The sequence below is a fragment of the Carcharhinus amblyrhynchos genome, chromosome 12, assembly GCF_965287045.1.
Source record: "Carcharhinus amblyrhynchos chromosome 12, sCarAmb.v2.hapA, whole genome shotgun sequence".
Taxonomy (NCBI): domain Eukaryota; kingdom Metazoa; phylum Chordata; class Chondrichthyes; order Carcharhiniformes; family Carcharhinidae; genus Carcharhinus; species Carcharhinus amblyrhynchos.
The window spans coordinates 73436937-73457631 of NC_137335.1; the positions used below are offsets into that span (position 1 = coordinate 73436937).

Consider the following 20695-nt stretch of genomic DNA (forward strand, 5'->3'; position numbering starts at 1 on the left):
AACGTGCATTGATTCTCAAATAATGGGCATAAGCTCTGTCTATTTGGAGATGCCAGCACTGTCCAGGTCTGGTCATGAGGCTTATCTGGGGGTAGGGATTGGACCTGCCTCGGTGGGGCCCATGCAGTCTACCTGGATGAGGGCACAAGGCCTGTTGGGTGGGAGGAATGGACCAGTCCAAGTTGGAACGTCACCTATGCAGATGTGAGTATGTGATTTCTCCAAGTAGTAGAATGGCTGCTCCAGATGTGGGCATGAGGCCTACACACTTTGGAAACCCAGTCTGTTGTGAGACAACCGTCTTGAAGGTATCTCACATTTAAGGACTGGAGAGTACTTGCCATTTCCTTGCCTAATCTGTCACTTTCAGGTCAATGTGACAATATCAGCATGAGTATAATTATACCAAACCAACAACAGTTATACAAAATTGTGTGTTCTGTTGCATGGTGCACCTACATTCATGAATTACATAAGTTGTGACCGACAAAACTTTTCACGCAAAACTCTGGGGAAAGAGAGCGAGAGAGAAAAGGTAGCCCTGTTATTGTACAATAGCATGGTAGATTTCAAGTATGAGAAGATATATTTTCTAACCTGCTGCTTATGACTGTTGTTTTTAACTCCTTGTACGTTTTATGTCATTTAACTTTAGTTATAGTTGAGCTGGAGTGCCTTACTTCTTGCAATTATTTGTCATACCGCAAGAGACCTAGAAACTAGAAGCAGGAGGAGGCCATTCGGCCCTTTTAGCCTGCTCAGCCATTCATTTTGATCATGGTTGATCATCAAATTCAATATCCTGATCCTGCCTTCCCCCCCATGTTCCTTGATCCCTTAAGCCCCAAGAGCTATATCTAATTTCTTATTGAAACTGCACAATGTTTTGGCCTCAACTACTTTCTATGGTAGTGAATTCCACAGGTTCCCCACCCTCGCAATTTTGACTTTAGTCATAACCTGAAAGAAAGGAAGAAGAGCCATGCTATCCAAGTAGTAGAAATTACGTGGGTCATTTTAATAACTTCCTGCTTCTGCTTGTGAGTTTTTTTGAAGTATTTGTGGATTTTTTTCCACATTTTTCAGAAAATAATGAAACGGCAGCTGCCCATCCTTATCCCCTCCTGCAGGTATTGAGTTGTTTCAGTACCTTGGTCAATAACTATTCTTTGATACCTTGCCCATTGGCCATTATTTATGTATGGACTTTGACAGTTAATATGACAAGCCATTCAAACATAGCCGTGCCCGTGTCTGTCCTGTCTTGATGTTCACACACAGATAGTGATACAATTCTAGAAGCGTTACTGGATAATGATTTTCTATACCCTGTCACAGGGACGCTGAAGCCAGCCTAAGTGCACGTGCCACCACCCTGGCTGAAGTTGGCTGATTAAGCAAAGACTATGGAAATTGCTGAATCAATGATGAATTGTTACTTTACTTTTCCTGCTTAGGCTCTTTCAGATCACTTTGAAGACAAGACCACGCCTGTAGTGGAGCGTCTAAAGATTTTCTATTGCTGCCAAGTGCCTCCGCATTGTGCTGTTCAGGTATGTCTAGATGTCTTCAACATTCCCTCCATTTCTAACGAGGATAATGTGACCATCTTGTGAAAAGAGAGTTCACTGCTGTCTTGGTACTGAACTGAACTGAAGTCTCAGAACCCACAAGCTTCTGACTCATTATGAAGAGTGGGATTGCTAAGCCAAGCAGACACCTGAAAACACGCTTATTACAGATATATGTATGATTTTTATGCATTATATACAGTGACACTTCGGCACCAAGGCTGATATGGCCAATCCACTGAACCTGCACATCTGTCGACAGTAAGGGGCAATTTAGCACAACCAATCCTCCTAACTTGCATATTTTTGGACTGTAAGAGGAAACTGGAGCACCTGGAAGAAACCCAGGCAGATACAGGGAGGATGTACAAAGTCCACACAGATAATCAGCTAAGGCCAGAATTGAAACTGGGTCCCTGGTGCTGTGAGGCAGCAATGCTAACCACTGTGCCATCATATCGCCCTGACTCAGATTGTACTAAATTTGACAACAAAGTTCACACTAAGTTCTTTTAGTCTTTGAGAAATGCCTTTTTCGGCAATGATCTTTCAAAGCTCCCGTGAGGGTGGCACAGTGGTTAGTGCTGCTGCCTCACAGCGCCAGGGACCCGGATTCGATTCCCGGTTTGGGTTACTGTATGTGCGGAGTCTGCACATTCTCCCATGAGTTTCTGCATGGCTTTCCTCCGGGTACTCTGGTTTCCTCCCACAGTCTGAAAGGCATGCTGGTTAGGTGCATTGGCCTTGCTAAATTCTCCCTCAGTGTACCTGAACAGGTGCCGGAGTGTGGTGAATAGGGGATTTTCACAATAACTTCATTGCAGTGATAATGTAAGCCTACTTGTGACACTAGTAAATAAACTTTATAGGAAATGTTCTTTATACCTCAAAGTGAAGAGTAAGACAGATGGCTACATTGCTGGAGTTTTAAAGACATTTATCTTACTTTTTCCCTTTAGCGTCAGCTTGCGACTCTCCTGTTTGAGCTGGGATGTACCAGCTCAGCTCAACAGATCTTTGAAAAGTTGGAGATGTGGGAAGATGTTGTTATTTGCTATGAAAGAATTGGGAAACATGGAAAGGTGAGAGAACATTCCACTTGGAGATAACAAGTGAGCTGAGTTTAGCACAGATTGTTAGAATGGTGTTCTGTGTGCTGCAAGACCATGGTAGCTAACTAGTTATTACTTTTGATCTGCTTGTTCTCAGTAATGGAACAGTCCTTGTATTGAATTGAATATAAAATCTGACTCCATGCAATATTGGCTGAATTTTAACCTGTTTTCTAAAGGGGAGGTACCTTTGAAACCTCGAGAGGGAAAAAGCTGACACACGTTTGTGAAGAAGTTCTTCTGAAAGATTTAGTTTAATACTATGGTTCTTTGTTTCTAAAGTTACAGCAACTGGACCTGGGCACAAATTGCAATGCTACACATTTACTTGACAGCAAAATTCCTCTCTCTTAATTTCCCTGCAGGATGGTTTGCAAATGACAGATGGCATTTTGTAAAATCTATGGGGGCAGTTTGCCCAGCCTGGCGGACTGGGAGACATTAGCAGAGCAGATATAGCGGGCTTCCTGGAAATTGGCCAGGAGCTGATTTAAATATTATAACAAGCATTTCAATCTCATTGGCAGGCTTGGGACTGAAGTCTCTGGGCCTGCTACCCACTCCCCCACTGCTAGGAGTGTTTCACAGGGTTTACGACAGCTCCCCACTAATGGGGAGCTGGCAAACCGACCCCACTGGAGTGAAGGGAGATGATGGAGGCCCCTAAGGCATTGCTGGCTTGGCAGTGCCAGCCTGGCTCCCTGGCACTGCAAGAGTGGGCACCTTGGCATTGCCCATGATGCCTCTTGGTGGGGATGACCTGCTGCCACTCTGTGGTCTGGATCGCGGGCAGAGGGAGGGAAGAGGCTGATCGGTGCTGGCCAGTGATTTGGAGGCCGGCAGTGCGGGGCTACTGCACTGCTGATCTCCACTGTGGCAGTGGCTCACTCAGTGTTATGCTGTTGGCCTCTCCAGTGGAAATATGTCTTGCCCAACAGATTTTCAGTGTGAATCTCAACGAGGCACTCTGCAGTGCTCCGATTGTGGGAGATTCATTTTGTAAGTCCTGCTGAAAAAAACCAGCAGGATTTACTAGTCTTTATGCGGATTTGACACTTAGAATTTTTTGGGAGAATCCCAGCCTATATTTGACACCTGGAATCTTCATGCATTACAGTGATTCCTTGGATCCAAAAGATGGATTCAGCATCCTACTCTCTGGAGTTCTCCTGAATGAAAGAATTCCTGTATTTATATAATACTTTGCCACACTGAAATATCTGGGCAGTATTTAACCCAATCAATTAAATGCAAACACATTTGTTATGCAGGCAAATGCAACAGCTTAGCCTAGTCCAGCAATAAAGTGAATGTTTATTGAATTTGTTTATTTTTGTGTGGCATTGGTTGAAGGAGCAGAGGTAAACATGCATGGTGAACTTGGAATATTGCCATCAAATCTTCAGCTTCCACCTGAGTCACTGGGGCAGACTACTGAGACCCTGGCTTAATGTCTCATCAGATTTGCCCACTGCAGCAAAACCTCTGTAAAGCAATATAATGCAGTTTAGCCCCACTACCACAAAAAGCATGATTATTACACCTTTAATCCAGTCGATGGGCTAGTTACTGAACCAGGACCCTGGGGAGAAATGCCGACTGGAAATTGAACACTTGCCTGTGTTACGTGTGCTGATCCTGATGGACTTCAGCGGGCTTTAATTTTCTTCCTGTTGTCTTTTTCAGGCAGAAGAAATTCTTCGCAGAGAGTTGGAGAAGAAGGAGACTCCCACCTTGTACTGCCTCTTAGGAGATGTGCTGAATGAGCACCAGTACTATGACAGGGCCTGGGAGCTGTCCAACCACCGCAGTGCCCGTGCTCAGCGTTCCAAAGGGTTGCTGCACCTTCGCAACCATGAGTTCAAACAATGTGTGGAATGCTTTGAGCGATCGGTGCAGATCAACTACTTGCAGGTGAGGAGATGAGATGATTTGCTGTTGTTTTCCTTCTCTTGGTGAGTTTAATAAGAGCGTAAGAGCTAGGAGCAGGAGTCAGCCATCTGAGCCCTCGAGCCTGCTCCGCCATTCAATAAGATCATGGCTGATCTTTTGTGGACTCGGCTCCTCTTACCCGCCCGCTCACCATAAACCTTAATTCCTTTACTGTTCAAAAATCGTATCTATCTTTGCCTTAAAAACATTCAACGAGGTAGCCTCAACTGCTTCACTGGGCAGGGAATTCCTCAGATTCACAGCCCTTTGGGTGAAGAAGTTCCTCCTTATCTCAGTCCTAAATCTGCTCCCCCTTATTTTGAGGCCATGCCCCCTAGTTCTACTTTTACCTGCCAGTGAAAGCAAATGTGGACATGGAGATATAGCATCAGATAGGGAAAGAAAGTGCACAGAGGATTAGGAGAGACAGGGTGGCACAGTGGTTCTGCTTCTATCCTATCTATTCCCTTCATAATCTTATATGTTCCTATAAAATCTCCCTCATTCTTCTGAATTCCAATGAGTATAGCCCCAGCCTACTCAGTTTTTCCTCATAAGCTAATCCTCTCAACTCTGGAATCAACCTAGTGAATCTCCTCTGCACCACCTCCAGTGCCAGTATATCCTTTCTCAGGTAAGGAGACTAAAACAGTGTTTTGTAATGTTTTACAAAAAGACGTTGGTTCTAAGTGGAGAACTGTACCAGTAAGGATGAGTCTGTACTGAAACGTCCATAATCGCACACATTTCCCTTGGCTAATCCACCGAACCTGTACATCTTTGGACTGTGGGAGGAAATTGGAGCATCTGGAGGAAATCCATGCTGACTTAGGAAGAATGTGCACACTTCACACAGATAGTCACCCAAGACCGGAATCTAACCTGGGTCCCTGGTGCTATGAAGCAACAATGCTAACCACTGTGCCACCCTGCCTCTCCTAATCCTTTGTGCACTTTTTTTTTCCTATCTGATGCTACATCCTCATGTCCATGTTTGCTTAAACCTTCCCCAACAGCACTCACAAAGTCTCAATAATCTAAAACCCTCTCTCCTTTAACTTCACATGACTTCAAGTACTGCTGCTTCAACCTCTCTGAATTGGGAAAAATGAGACTAGAATTTACTCAGCAAACTCGGGTCTGAGCCTGATTCACATACTTCATGCTGCCTGTGTCCGTTGGAAAATCTGAGTGGTCACTTAAATTCCTGTCAGTCACTAGGATCAGGTGGACAAATAGATGTGGAAGATCATAGATTTTCCTCTTTAATGCTTGTTTTCCAGACAAGAAACAGGGCTGCCCAGAGCTGGAAGTTCCACCCACATCTCCCCTCCCTCACACCCCCAAATCAAACTGTTTCCCAAAAAAGAGAAAGCTAACTGCTTTAATTGCATGTAAATAGATTTTATAATTCCTAGATAAGCGCTGCAAATACTATGGTAAGGCTGTTTCTGTTCACATGCTCAAAGGGATTAGAAAGACTCCGAAATTTTAAAGGTCTGTAGGTATAAAGCTCCTTTGCCTCTTGTTTACCTATTTTAGTCCATCACTTTCTATGGTCCACAGATTTATAAAACTTTGCCTTGGCATTACTTAACCATTGCTTGATTTATGTAATCTTTTCCTACGCCTTTCAACCTTAAAAATGCACCTTAAAGGATTAATCAGTCCATTTGTTCAGTTTATTTTAACAGGATAAGGGTTAATGAGTAACCGTAGTTGGTCCCGGATAAATGAACAATTAAGTTTTGTGTAGACATGCAAGACCAACCAATTTATCTTTCTTAGTTAAGTTTATGTGAATATTAGCCACAAGTGAGGCTTATATTCACACTGCAATGAAATTACTGTGAAATTCCCATTAGATTAGTAGCCCATTAGATTAAAAATAGCTTGTTTTAACACCAGTGGTGAATGGTCATTGAGTTGGGAGGGAAGAATATGAGGTGAACTTGTTGCATTATTCCAATTGTTCATTAACCAGAGTTTATACTGTCTCAACAACAAACCTTGATTAAGTATAGCACCTTGTAAAGCGTGATTGTATGGGATCTCAACAACTTGAAAGTTATTTCTTCGGTTTCCAAAGAAACTAACAACCATTATAAATTAATTATGAAAAAGGTCACACAGCACAGACTGCTAAAAACAGTAACATGTTCTTTTGTAAAAAAACAAACAAACTGGTGAATTTCTATTTTTTACCATAAATGAGATGGTATTAGTCATCGTTATTTTTGGAGTTTTTTTTGGAAAAGAATGTGCTGGAATCTGTTTCCGTTTCCCAGGATGCAAAATTGTCTCTTTGTTAAAGTAAACTTTTGTCAGATTGTCATCCAGGTTTGTGAAGGACTTTATCTCTCACAGGGGCCTCTGTCTCTTGCCGTCTCTTGAGCAAGCATCTTCAGGCGCAGACCTGTTGCTCCAGTATGTTAAAATACTTCTATTGCAAATGACCAGAGTTATAAGTGACACCTTCTGGATTTATTTAAGAGATCAGCATGGTGAGAAGTTTCAGTTTATGCATAAGCACTGGCATCACCTCAAGAACATTGTGTTAAATGTATGCCCTGCCAAAAATGCCCATTGTGGTTTATTGATTGTGTTTTGAACCCAGGAATTATGCATTGGCGTCCAATATGCAACATGTGCCACTTTTAAAATTTAAAGTAACCTCATTAGCAGAACAAAACCATGCATGAGATGCCTGATTGTATATTAAAGAAGAAAGTTGCTGGAGTAAATCATATTTTAGATTTAATGACTTTGTTGTCTGCATTATTTGCGTTACATTTTTCCTTGTTCCATTGTAAAGGAGAGGTTCCAGTGTATTGTACTGGGTGGTAGGGGCAGGGGTGGTGTGGGGCTTACTGTATTTTGAATAATTAGTCAACCTCCTTGCTTAGCATTTTACGGTTGGGTAGAGGCTGGGATTCCTAATGAGCAGCTATCTTCTTTCTCTCAGGAAAAGAACATGATCAGTTAACTAATGAGTGGTTATGCAATTGAAAACTGAGTAGGAGTGCAGAGTTTTTAGCTCGTAATTTGCCAGTCAGAGCTAAGTGCAGAATTTAGTCAGTGGTCCAGGGAGCTGTTCATTAATTACAAAAAGACAAAAGGAGATAACAGTTTGCATAAACTATAAATGTCAAAGGAAAACAGAAAATGCTGGTCAGGCAACATCTGAAGGGGAGTAAATAGTTCAGGCATATAACCCTTCAGACATTGGAAAGAAAATTGCAAATGAGCACAATTTGGAAGAAGTTGAACAAAGGGAAGGAAAAGGAAACAAAGCATGTAGTGGAATGATCTGTAAAGTGCTTAAAAGTCAATTTTTTAAATTCAATTAAGGGATGTGGACTTTGCTGGCTATCCCAGCATTCATTGCCCATCCCTAATCACTCTCGAGAAGGTGGTAATGAGCTGCCTTCTTGAACCACTACAATCTGTGTGGTGTAGGTATACCTACAGTGCTGTTCGGGGGGGGAATCCTAAAGTTTTGACCTAGCGACAGTGAAGGGACGGCGATATATTCCCAAGTCACTCCACTGACATGGCTGGAATGTATCAGATCTCTGCTTATTGAAGGGGAGGGTTGTGGAGGCCTCTTGCTTAACAATCATAACTTTGTAAAAGTCCATGGCTCAACAAGTAACTGAAGAATGCATTGTGAAAGTACGTATGTAAGGTTATTTTTCTTAGCTGATTAATTTGGAGATGTTTCTGTCCTCAGATCTCCACCTCTCCAACTGCAGTTCTTAGTCTATGCCCTTTGTCTGTTCCTCTTTTGTAATGTTAAAATTGTGTATCAGTTAACTTTGTGGAAGTTATAGGATTTGCTTGTGTATTTTTTCTCTGCGCCATACCTATTTTAGATTAATTTGCTTTCTAATGCTCAGCTTCGTCTTGCAACTTTGCAACTGTTCGCCATGCCTGCAGAATATGGAATATATTTTCCTAAAGTGCATGGCATTTGAAGAAATGGGATGCCAGCAGTTGGAGCAAAAGCCTTCCTCACTGCAGCACTTCCCTGTATGCCTGCTCTATTTTAAATTGATGCTAAAGTTAGAATTGATATGCATTTAGTTTTTGTCATTCTTTTGTCAGCTGGAAGGCTTAACTGGGACTCCTTCGGGTGGGTCTGTTGATTGTTCTCGGTCCTCTGAGTAAAGTGAGCCTAGACACAATCATGTGACCTAGTCTGCCATGAAGGTAAATAGCGTCTGTTTGATATCACCTCACTGTCAGTCAAAATTAACCAAACCTTTTGTAATGACTATACATTAATCTCAAAGTCTGCTAGCTTCGAACAAAAGGCTTGCCTTTTAGTTTCATTAAAAATTATTGCCCAGGATAGTCTGCAGCAGGCAAAGAATTGTTTGCTTAACTCTGTCAACTTGACAAATGTTTAAAACTCATGTCAGTGAATTGTAAAAAGACCTCTTTCTATACAGTGCAAGTCATTCTTTCCCTTGCTACCGAAGAGTTGGATGGATGGCAACCTTTAACCTCAGTCACCTTCATGCCAAAACTAAACTTACCACTATCGACATACAGCAGTGTCATTGCCCTCTCTGCATCAGATTTGTGAGACACTCTCAACCTCTTCAATTCTACATACAAATAACTAAGTCTTTCTTTGGATGTTACTAAATAAAAATTCAAGCCACATCTGGACAGCCAAACATACCATCTCGCGTATCTTAAAGGGGACACTCTCAAATGTGTTGAGCACTTCCCATATCTCGGCATCCGTCTCCCTCAAGTGGCCATCACCAACAAGGAGATCCAACATCAGATCAGCTGTGCCAGCTCAGCCTTCTGCAAGCTTGGCCGTGAGTGTTTGACAACAAAGAACACAAGTCCTGTTATCATCGTCACACTCCTGTACCGCAGTAAGGCCCGGACTGTGATACGTAAGAGAAATTCCACCAGCAGTGCCTCCTCCTGATTCAGTGGAAGGACCGTTAAACAAGCACTTGTGTCCTACTCAAAGCCAGCTCCATAAAGCACACAGCCAAAACTGCTGCAAAATCAACTTTAGCAACCTGGACGCTCATTCTAGGTTGCCGACAAGTGCTCCCCTGCCACATGGAGTTTTCTGAGCTCCAGGAGAGGACAGAGAAATGCTACGCAAACACTCTGAAGCTTTCTTTGAAACGTGTCAGCTTGGCATTAATTGGCGTTAATAACTGGGAGGAGCTTGGTAACAGTCGTCCAAAATGGTGACAGCTAGTCCATCAAACTGCACCATGCTTTGAGTGAGAGAATTTTAATAATAAGACAGAGCAGCGGCAGGGGAGGAAAGGAACTAAATCCTGCAGTCTGAATCCCACCACTTCATGGGATGGCCTGTCTTGTGCTCAGAGATCTGCAAGTTGAGAATCACCCTGTTCAGTCACATGAAGACCCATGGCAGAAACTCTAAAGTAAAGTTTATTTATTAGTGTTACAAGTAGGCTTACATTAACACTGCAGTGAAGTTACTGTGAAAATCCCCTAGTTGCCCCGTTCCGGCACCTGTTTGGGTACACTGAGGGAGAATTTAGTATGGTCAGTGCACCCTAACCAGCATGTCTTTCAGACCTTGGGAGGAAACCAGAGCACCTGGAGGAAACCCACGCAAACACAGGGAGAACGTGCAGATTCTGCGCAAACAGTGGCCCAAACCGGGAATCAAACCTAGGTCCCTGGCACTCACAGCCCTGAGTCGATGTCCCTCCCCAAATCGAGGGACAGCCGATGATGAGGACAATGAATAAGAATCGCCTGTTTCGATGGTCTTTATTTTTGTGAAACTTGATTTCACCATGTTTTTATTCATTTCTGCCCAAATCCAGACTTGTCAACTATCATTCCAATCCCTCAGCCGTGAGTCCATAACCTCTAGATGCTGGAAATGCAGGCAGACCAGTGTGGCAGATTTGTGGTCTGGGAATTGTGGAGACTTAAAACAACTAAGCCACCAGGATAAATGGGTTTAATGATTTTTTAAATAAATGTATTTGTTACAATTACTTGTTTTAGCTGTCTGGCAGTCTGTTGCAAAGTCCCATCCAATGCTGCGCTGCTGTTCTGAGGGCGGTTAATGCTACACAGATCTTGGCAATGCCAGGCGTTAGGTAAATTACTGGTGGGTCTCAGAAAGTGATGTTAGTGTTCTGGTTAATAGCAGCTGAGGCTGAACTGGGGGTACAAATGGAGGAAGGCTATTTAAACAAGTTTCCGGCTTGCTGTTTTTCTATAAACGACAACAGCTTGCATTTCTGTAACACCTGTAATATAACAAAATATCCCACAGGATCATCATTAAATGAAACTTGGCACCGCACCATATAGATGTTAGGATGGATGAACAAATCCTTGGTCAAATAGTTGGGGTAAAGAAGAGTAGATATTAGGCAGAGGAATTCCAGAGGTTAGGGAAAACCTAACCTTCCAGAAAACTGTGCTGCCAGTTTTGGAACAATTTAAAACCTGGGTCGCGCTAAAGGCCAGAAATGGAGGGATACAAGTTTCTTGAAGGGTTGTGTCCCTAGAGTAGGTTGGAGAATTAGGAAAGTGTGAAGGTATGGAGGAATTTGAAAAGAAGGATAAAGGATGGAAATCACGCCATTGCTAGAATGGGAGCTAGTATAATTCAGGAGCGATGGGTGGACTGGACCTAGTGAGAGTTTGGATGTAGGCAGCAGGGATTTGGATAGTTTAATTTATAGAGGGGAGAAGATGGGAGCCAGCCAGGAGAACATTTGAATAGTCAAGAGTTGAAGTAGCAAAGGCATGGATGAGAAAATAGGTGAGCTGAGGGCAGACTGTGTTCTGATATTGTTATAGAGACGGAACTTAATGGCAACCACACCTTGCCAAAATGAACTGGAACTATTTACCGTACAGTGTCCATTAAAAATATTCTTTTGTCATATTCACCATGGGGCAGCATGGTTGCACAGTGGTTAGCAGTGCTGCCTCACAGCTCCAGGGACCCAGGTTTGATTCCCAGCTAGAATCACTGTCAGTGCGGAGTTTGTATGTTCTCCCTGCATCTGGGTGCTCCGGTTTCCTCCCACAATCCAAAAAACGTGTTGGTTAGGTGCATTGGCCATGCTAAATTCTTCCTTAGTGTACCTGAACAGGTGTCGGAACGTGGCAACTGGAGAATTTTCACAATAACTTCATGCAATGTTAATGTAAGCCTACTTGTGACCAATAAATAAATTTTACTTTTTAACATTGGAAATTGCACCAGAGTTTTGATGCTCATACGCTGTTTGTGCTGTCTGTCGAGCAACGCAGAACTGGGAGTTGAAGTTGAGTTTGCCGGCTCTGTATTTTCCTCAGCAAACCAATGCAGTTTGTCCTTATCTCGCTTTTCCTGGAACATGGAGCAACACAGATTCTAACCTCAGCTGTGAACATCCTGCAAGCTTGACTAACCTCAACGAACAGTACATTCAGTATCCAGCTTGGAGACAATCCAGTTCATCAGCAGAAATACCTGTCAAAAGACAGGAAGTCGCATGATTGTGGTCGGTCTCGGTTACATGACTGCAAATTCTCATTCAGTCGCAGTTGAGATAACGGGAGAATTGTGAGATAATTGGGGAGCTGTGAGATAATTGAGGAATTGTGAGATGATTGGGGAATTGTGAGATAATTGGGGAATTGCGAGGAAACTTCAAATTGTTCATAGAAATTAAACTATTTTGCAAAGAGCACGTACGGTACCCTACAACAAGTCAGAAATTCAAGATTACAGTCTAGTTTTTTTTCACAATGCAGTGATTTTAGCTTCAAAGCAGATGGCTGCAGTTCAGTTTGTGTAGAACTTGCCCAATAGTTGAGAAGGTAAATACACCATGTTGTGTGTTGTTAAACCGTATGGAATAGAAAACCTCTGTATCTAATATCTGAACTTGACTCTGTCCATTGATCTCCACTGGGACAGTAGTGCAGTTGGGACCACAATGTCCCTGAGCAGTGGGTGATATTTGCCTTCCAGGAACCCATGCACAGGTTCAACTTGTGGACCCAGTACATTTTACTGGCAAAATTGATGAGTTGCACCAATACACCAGCAGTAGAGTTTGCCCTTGTGAAACCATTGGTTAGAAGATTCTTGGAATGCTTCATGACGAGGAATTACGTTACTAGTTTGCGGTCTTCATCCATGTAGCCCAGTTTTGGAGTTGCCCGCATTTGGGTTAGTGCTCAATTCTACTGGCCAGATCTGCTTCATGGGACCGCATGCATGGGATACATGGTACACAGTGAAGAAAATTCCGTTGTGGTTGCTGTTCTTGATTTTGTTTCATGAACCATTGGAAAACATACATTGGGTGAAGGCAGGGCACATCCGACTGTAAATGCCTCCGCAAAGCGAAAAGGCCACACCCACATTCTGTCTAATTGTCAAGTATCTGGGTGACACAAATAGAATATTACCCCTGCATGCATCAGTCATCGGGGGGGACAAATGAAGATTGGATAAGTTAGATTCATGAATAAGTTATTAAAAGTTACCACTTTAATTATAGTTTAAAATTCCCTATTAAAGCTCAAGAATTGGCAATTATGATGAGTTGCAGTTCTGTGTATTACTGTGGTGTTTGTGTTAAACATTAGACACAATGGAAATCAATGGACAAGAATCAAGTTCCGATATTAGGTGCAGATATTTTCTATTCTGTGCGATTTAACACCACAGAACGTGGTATATTTACCAATTGAACTACTGGGAAAAGCTCTATACAATCTAAGGATTTGTTTGTCTTGTAAATGCTGTTCATTGTAAAAGAATTCCATTATAAAATCCAGTCTCTATTTTTTCCAGCTCGGAGTTTGGTTTTCTTTGGGCTGTGCATATCTGGGATTGGAAAACTTCGAAGGTGCTGCAAAAGCATTTCAAAAATGCGTGATGTTGGAACCTGATGTAAGTACAGCACAGAAAGGCTCTTGTCTCAAATCAGAAGTAAATTTAAAGGCAGTAATTGTCAGACACGTGAGCCAGTTTCTTTTTTTCATTTGCCTGACGGTGACGCTTTTCTGAACTGTCCAGGTGTATATCTATTTTATCTGACTGTGCACTGTTACCATTAGCTGGAGAACCAAGGGACCAGTGAGTGGGGTCCAGGTGTCCAGTATGGGACAGAGGTGCCTGGAGGAGGTCCAGGTGTCCGCCGTGGGGTCCAGGTGTCCGACTAGGGTCCAGGTATCCGGTGTGGGGTCCAGGTGTCCGACATTTGGCCAGGCATCTGGCATGGGGTCCACACGTCTGGCTTGGGGCCCAGATATCCAGCGTGGGGGTACAGGCGTCCAGCGTGGGGGTACAGGCGTCCGGCGTGGGTTCCAGGCATCCGGCATGGGCTCCAGGCATCCGGTGGAGAGTCCAGGTATCCACTGTGGGCCAGTAGTGTCCAGGATAGTGCAGAGGTATCCAGCATGGGGTCTAGGTGTTCAGCGTGGGACCCAGGATAGTGCAGAGGTATCCAGCATGGGGTCTAGGTGTTCGGCGTGGGACCCAGGATAGTGCAGAGGTATCCAGCATGGGGTCTAGGTGTTCGGCGTGGGACCCAGGCGTTGTAATCCTAATATTTCGTTCTTCAGCCTGGATTGATTTATGAATACTTCTGTGTTGTATGGGATTCTTGCAGCAAATTTTATAGCAACTCAGTTTGATGTAGAAAATGCTTAGATTTGAGAATTTGATACACCTTAGAGTCCACAGTGGCTCAGGAGATTTAATGTAAAGTTACATTCATAGGATGAAACTTTACGAGAATGATTCTAAATGTTCAGCTAGCACGAAAGTAGAAGAGTTGCTAACCTGTTTTTTGGTTGAGTTTTCACGCCCAATCTAGACCAAAAAATGGTCTAGACTATTTCTAGCAGCTGCAGGCAGTGGGTTGAGCTTAATTCACCAGGGGAGCTATTGTGCATGCACAGGCCTCTGATTCTGCAAATACACATTAGAAACTGCAGAGGGAGCTATTGCACACGTGTAGACCTTTGATTCTGCACATGCGCAATAAAAGCAGCGACGGTCTAACAGACAGAAAGAGAAAGCTGTCAGACTCCTGCTGCTGTAGATTACCTGAACAAACTCAACACCCCCCTCCACCCACCCTTCTCAATCGTGGGCCCCATACCAGCTGATGGGCAGGGCAAGCCAGTAAAGTCTTCATAGGTTAGACTATGAAGAGAGACTGAATAGACTGGGTCTGTACTCGTTGGAGTTTAGAAGGATGAGGGGGGATCTTATAGAGCCGTGTAACATAATGAAAGGGATGGATAGGGTAGAGGTAGAGAGATTCTTCCCGCTCAGAAAGGACAGCAGGACTAGAGGGCACAGCCTCAAGATAAGGGGGGGTGCAGTTTAGAACGGAGTTGAGGAGGAACTTCTTCACTCAAAGAGTGGTGAATCTCTGGAATTTTCTGCCCGTTGAAGTGGTGGAGGCTACCTCGCTAAATATATTTAAGTCACGGGTAGATAGGTTTTTGACAGACAAGGGAATTAAGGGTTATGGGGAGAAAGCAGGAAAGTGGAACTGATCCACTTCAGATCAACCATGATCTTACTGAATGGTGGGGCAGGCTCGAAGGACTAGATGGCCTACTCCTGCTCCTATTTCTTATGTTCTTATGTAAAATCCCGGCCATAATTTGAACAAGATAAAGTAACCATGAATATAATTAATTGATATAGTCTGGTGACTAGGCTTAAATGTCTTGCACTTGTGTAATTAATTTCCAGTGTGTTTTTAGCATCCACATCCTGCTGGTGAAAGGGGATGGGCTAAAGATGTTCTTAACTTTGACAGCATGTTATTTAAATTAGCTACTGTCATGACATTAATTCAAAGGATGATTCCAAAAACATTTCACCGGAATCTTACCGCCCTGCCCACCACAGGAATTGGAGCAGATGAGAGGCGGACCGTGAGAAGATCGATTGACCTCAACTGGTTTTGGGATGAGCGAGGCCATAAAATCTCACCCAAAGTGTTTAATTCGTTTCCATTGACGTGTAATAGAATTGCAAATCATTCTGAATGGTATATACATATTGTGGCTAAAGCTGTCATGCGGGGAGTTCTGTAAAATACATTAGCACTTCATTTTTCTGTAAATATTTTGATTTTGCATTTTGATGGCTCCGGGCCCAATATGCCACTGAGTTGTACGGCTTAGTAAGAACTTAAGTTAGCTTACCCAAAGGCTGCAATTTCTGTAGATTTATTAACGTCACTGCCACAAGCACTTTCTTGTTTTAAAACAAATATCAAAGTAGAGAATGGAACATCCTAGAGAAAATCATTACTGTGTGCTTTTGGTTGAAGGAGTGTGTCCAGGGAGAGCCATTTCCATTTCAACTCCATCTGAAAATAAATGTTTATATCTTTTGAAATGCTGTGAAATTCTTTGCTTGTAATGGAGCCACCATGGCAGGTCTCCTTCTTTCCTCAGTTGACCTAGTTTCAGCAGTTGCAGAGAGCATTGATTGATGTTATGGAGCAATTCCACGTTTTTTGTTTTATTCTCAAGACGTGGGTGTCACTGATCACAGAATCCTTACAGTGCAGAACGAGGCTATTCGACCCATGAAGTCTGCACTGACCACAATCCCACCCAAGCCCTGTTCCCACAACCCAACATATTTACCCTGCTGATCCCCCTGACACTCGGGTCAATTTAGTATGGCCAGTCAACCTAACCCGCACAGCTTTGTATAGGCTAGCATTTGTTGCCTGTGTCTAAATACTGACAGGAGATGGAGATGCATTTTATTCTTGGTAATACTGGTGATGGTCTGGCGTGGGGCCCAGGACCAGAATGGAGCCCAGGTGTCCAACATCCATACTTAGTCACCCTACTTTAGGAAAGACATTGATAAGCTGGAATTAGTACAAAGAAGATTTACGAGGATGTTGCCAGGGCTAATGGGCCTGAGTTATAGGGGGAGGTTGGCCAGGCTAGGACTTTACTCCTTGGAACGTAGGAGAATGAAAGGTGACTTTCTCTTGAGTTGTATAAAATCCTGAGGGATATATATAGGATGAACATACATAGAGTTTTTCCCAGGGACGGGGAATTGAAAACTAGAGGGCAAAGGTTTAAGGTGAGAGGGGAAAGATTTAAGAGGGGCATCTTCTTTATGCTGAGGGTAGTGCGTGTACGGAGCTGTCAGAGAAAGTGTTGAGGCAAGTACAATAGCAATATTTAAGAAGCATTTGGATAAGTACATGGATGGGAAAGGATTAGAGGATATAGGCCAAATGTGGGAAATTGGGCCTAGCTGGGAGAGTACCAGGGTCGGCGTGGACCAGTTGGGCTGAAGGGCTCTGTGACTGTATACTGAATGAGAGAGAAGTCATGTGGAACATAAATGTTGACTCAGACCACATGGGGCGAATGGCCTATTTCTGCACTGTAAATTCTATGGTCTGGATTTGCAGTTGTAGTGATAGTGAAACTGTCAGCATTCACTGCGTTACTTTTGATATCACACACATATCCAGAAATTGCTGTCAGTGGTTTCCTAGATCTTCACAGGAAGCAGTGTTGGAGACCTACTGATAACAATTATTTAGAAATCTCTGAACTAAGGAGAACCTTTCACCTTATGCTGCGATATTATTTTTAAAAGCCTTGTTAATAAGTCATAACTCGGTTTTTAAGGCTCACAAAGTTGTGTCTCTGATTGAACAACCCCTCTTGATCTGAAAAACTAATTTTATGTTGTTTTATGCCCAATCTTCCCAGTATGAAAAGTTTACAGTTTTTTTTAAAGACAATCCTTTTGAAGTTTATTTGATCTTTTTATTTTGAATCGCTATTTCCCAGTCTTTATTCCCCGGTCTCTGTAAAATTTATAAAAGGACGGTACATCATACTGACGGGTTTGTCCACTTTGAGAATTCTTTACTATGATTGGCTGCTTATTCTGTTTGATGACATCAGTGTTGCTAGGGAGCCGAGGGCTCTGGCTCAGCCTCAGAGTAAATGGACAAATGACCTTTTGGCACCAAGATGAGGAGGAATTTCTTCAGCCAGAGGGTGGTGAATCTGTGGGATTCATTGCCACAGAAGGCTGTGGAGACCAGGTCATTGAGTATATTTAAGACAGAGACAGATAGGTTCTTGATTTGTAAGGGGATCAAAGGTTATGGGGAAAGGGCAGGAGAATGGGGTTGAGAAACTTATCAGTCATAATTGAATGATAGAGCAGACTTGGTGGACCAAATGGCCTAATAAGACATCCCATAACATGTCTTATGGGATGGTGATCTCCTTGACTTGGTGCCAGACTAAATAACATCGGGAAAGGTGAAATTAATACCACAGAAATTGCCAGACCTTTTGTGGGCAGTCTTTGTCACAGTCTGTCACCAGTGCACCCAACCAAAAAGCCTGGGCCTATTCAATTACATGTAATTACAATTTTTAATGATGTAGGGAATCTTGGCAGTTGGCCATTTGCTAAGTAGTTTAATTTGATTTCTGAGTGCACGTGAAGTAAACACTGTTTATTTTGTGTGTCACTGATACTGCAATGGCCTGGTGATCTCTGCCCAGGCTGTTGATAGTCAAGGACACATATGTGGCAGAAATGCACGGGTTTGCTTGCTGGGCTGCAGAAGGGAGCTTTGAGGCTTTTTTTCAATCTATCTTTATCAGGCACGCACCTTTGCTTTATGCAGAAGCAGGTATATGACTGGAGCTAGGTTTTTATGAAATATCTAGTGTCTTCACACCCTCCTGTAATCAAAAGATACATTTAATTGTGGGATACCTTCCTGACGTTGCTTTGTTTTAACTCTAAACCATAATAGGGTATATCCATCACCCGGTGTCATGGCTTTTTTCTTCTTTGTTCATAGAATGTGGGCATCACGGTGAACTTGGCATTTATTGCATATCTCTCATTGTCCTTGAGAAGGTGATTTGCCACCTTGAACCACTGCACCTCATGTAGTTTTAGTATATCCACAGTGCTGTTAGCAAGGTAGTTCTAGGACTTTGACCCAGTGACAATGAAGGAATGGTGATATATTTCCAAGTGTGCATGACTTAGAGGGAAACCTACAGGGGGCAGTGTTTGTTAATCCTCCTGACACAAAGGGGCAATTTAGCATAGCCAATCCACCTATCCTGCACATCTTTGGAGTGTGGGAGGAAACCGGAACACCTGGAAGAAACCCATACAGACACGGGGAGACGTGCAAACTCCTCACAGGCAATCACCCAAGACTGGAATCGAACACGGGTCCCTGGCGCTGGGAGGCAGCAGTACTAACCTCAATGTCACCATGCTGTCCATTCTCATGCCACTGCTGCCTTTGTTTTTCGAGAGGATGGAGGTTGCAACATTGGAAGGTGCTGTCAAAGAAGCCTTAAAGAGTTGCTGCGGAGTGCCTTGTAGATGTTGCACAGTGCAGCAAGAGTGTGCTATTGGTGGAGGGATTGAATGTTTAAAGTGGTTACTGAGGTGCCAATCATGCAGGGTGCTTTGTCCTGGATGGTGTTGATATTCTTGAGTGTTGTTGGTGCTCCACTCAGCAGTCAAGTGGAGGGCATTCCATCACTCTGTTGACTCCTGTCTTATGTATAGTGGACAGATGTCTGGGAGTTAAGAGGTGAGTTACTCACTACAGAATTCCCAGCTTCTGACCTGCACAGTAGTATTTGTGTGGCTAGTCCAATTAATTTTCTGGCCAATGGTTGTTGGACTTGAAAAAGCCAGTTTGTGAAAGTAGAACTGGGGCCCGTTTTTATGCATTTCTATAAACTTTCATTTACAGAGCTACAAGTTTCAAATATAAGATACACCAACTAACTGGCAGTACTCAAGGCCATCAGCCAGAAATCTTAACTCCATTTCTCTCTCCACCGTTGCTGCCTTACTTCTGAGTATTTCCAACATTTTCTGTTCTTATTTCAGATTTACACCATCCACAGTATTTTGTTCTTGAACATTGTTTCAATCTGTCACAAGGAATCTCTGGTTAATGCCGACTATCTGCATACAATTAAACACAATTAATATACAACGAACATGGGTGATCTGTGGGATGTTGACAGCGGGGAATTCAGTAGTGGTGATATTTATGAATGTCACGGGGAGATGGTTAAATTTTGTCTTGCGATGGGCATCGCCTGACACTTGTCTGCGTGACTGTTACTTGCAACTTAAGAGCCAAGCTTGAATGTTGCCCACGTTTTGCTTGCATATGCGAGTCAACTGTCAGCTATTTACCATTTATATAGATGATCTGGAGGAGGGAACCGAGTGTATGCTGTCGAAATTTGCTGATGACACCAAGATTGGTGGAACGGCAAATTGCGCGGAGGGTGTGGAGAGTCTGCAGAAGGATCTAGATGGGCTGGGCGAATGGGCCAGGAACTGGCAAATGGAATTTAATGTTGGCAAGTGCGAGGTGGTCCACTTTGGTAGGAATAATGGTAGGAAGGATTATTACTTACGTGGCGTAAAACTGCAGCAGGCGACGGTGCAGAGGGACCTCGGGGTCCTTGTGCATGAGTCGCAAAAACTCAGCCAGCAGGTGCAGCAGGTGGTCAGGAAGACGATTGGGATGCTGGCCTTCATAGCGAGGGGGATTGAATATAAAAGTAGGGAGGTCTTGCTGCGGCTGTATAGGGCACTGGTGAGGCCGCAGCTGGAGTACTGTGTGCAGTTTTGGTTGCCGCACTTACGCAAGGATATTTTGGCCTTGGAGGGAGTGCAGAGGAGGTTTACTAGGCTGATGCCAGAGTTGAGGGGGTTGAGCTATGAGGAGAGGCTGAATAAACTAGGCTAGTACTCGTTAGAGTTTAGAAGAATGAGGGGAGATCTCATTGAGACGTATAAGATGATGAATGGGATGGATAGGATAGAGGTGGAGAGACTCTTCCCGCTCAGAAAGGACAGTAGGACTAGGGGGCACAGCCTCAAGATAAAGGGGGGGCGGTTTAGAACGGAGTTGAGGAGGAACTTCTTCACTCAAAGGGTGGTGAATCTCTGGAATTCTCTGCCCGTTGAGGTGGTGGCGGCTGCCTCGCTAAATATTTTTAAGACGCGGGTTG

General features: G+C 43.4%; 1 protein-coding gene across 1 annotated transcript in view; it reads left to right on the forward strand.

Moving 5' to 3' along the window:
* Positions 1-20695, forward strand: part of ttc27 (tetratricopeptide repeat domain 27) — a 200682-nt gene that overhangs the window by 115803 nt on the left and 64184 nt on the right. The window contains exons 11-14 of the mRNA XM_080200718.1: positions 1458-1553; positions 2531-2653; positions 4370-4597; positions 13446-13544. Coding sequence (XP_080056844.1) covers positions 1458-1553; positions 2531-2653; positions 4370-4597; positions 13446-13544 — 546 coding nt within the window. The remainder of the gene's footprint in view (positions 1-1457; positions 1554-2530; positions 2654-4369; positions 4598-13445; positions 13545-20695) is intronic.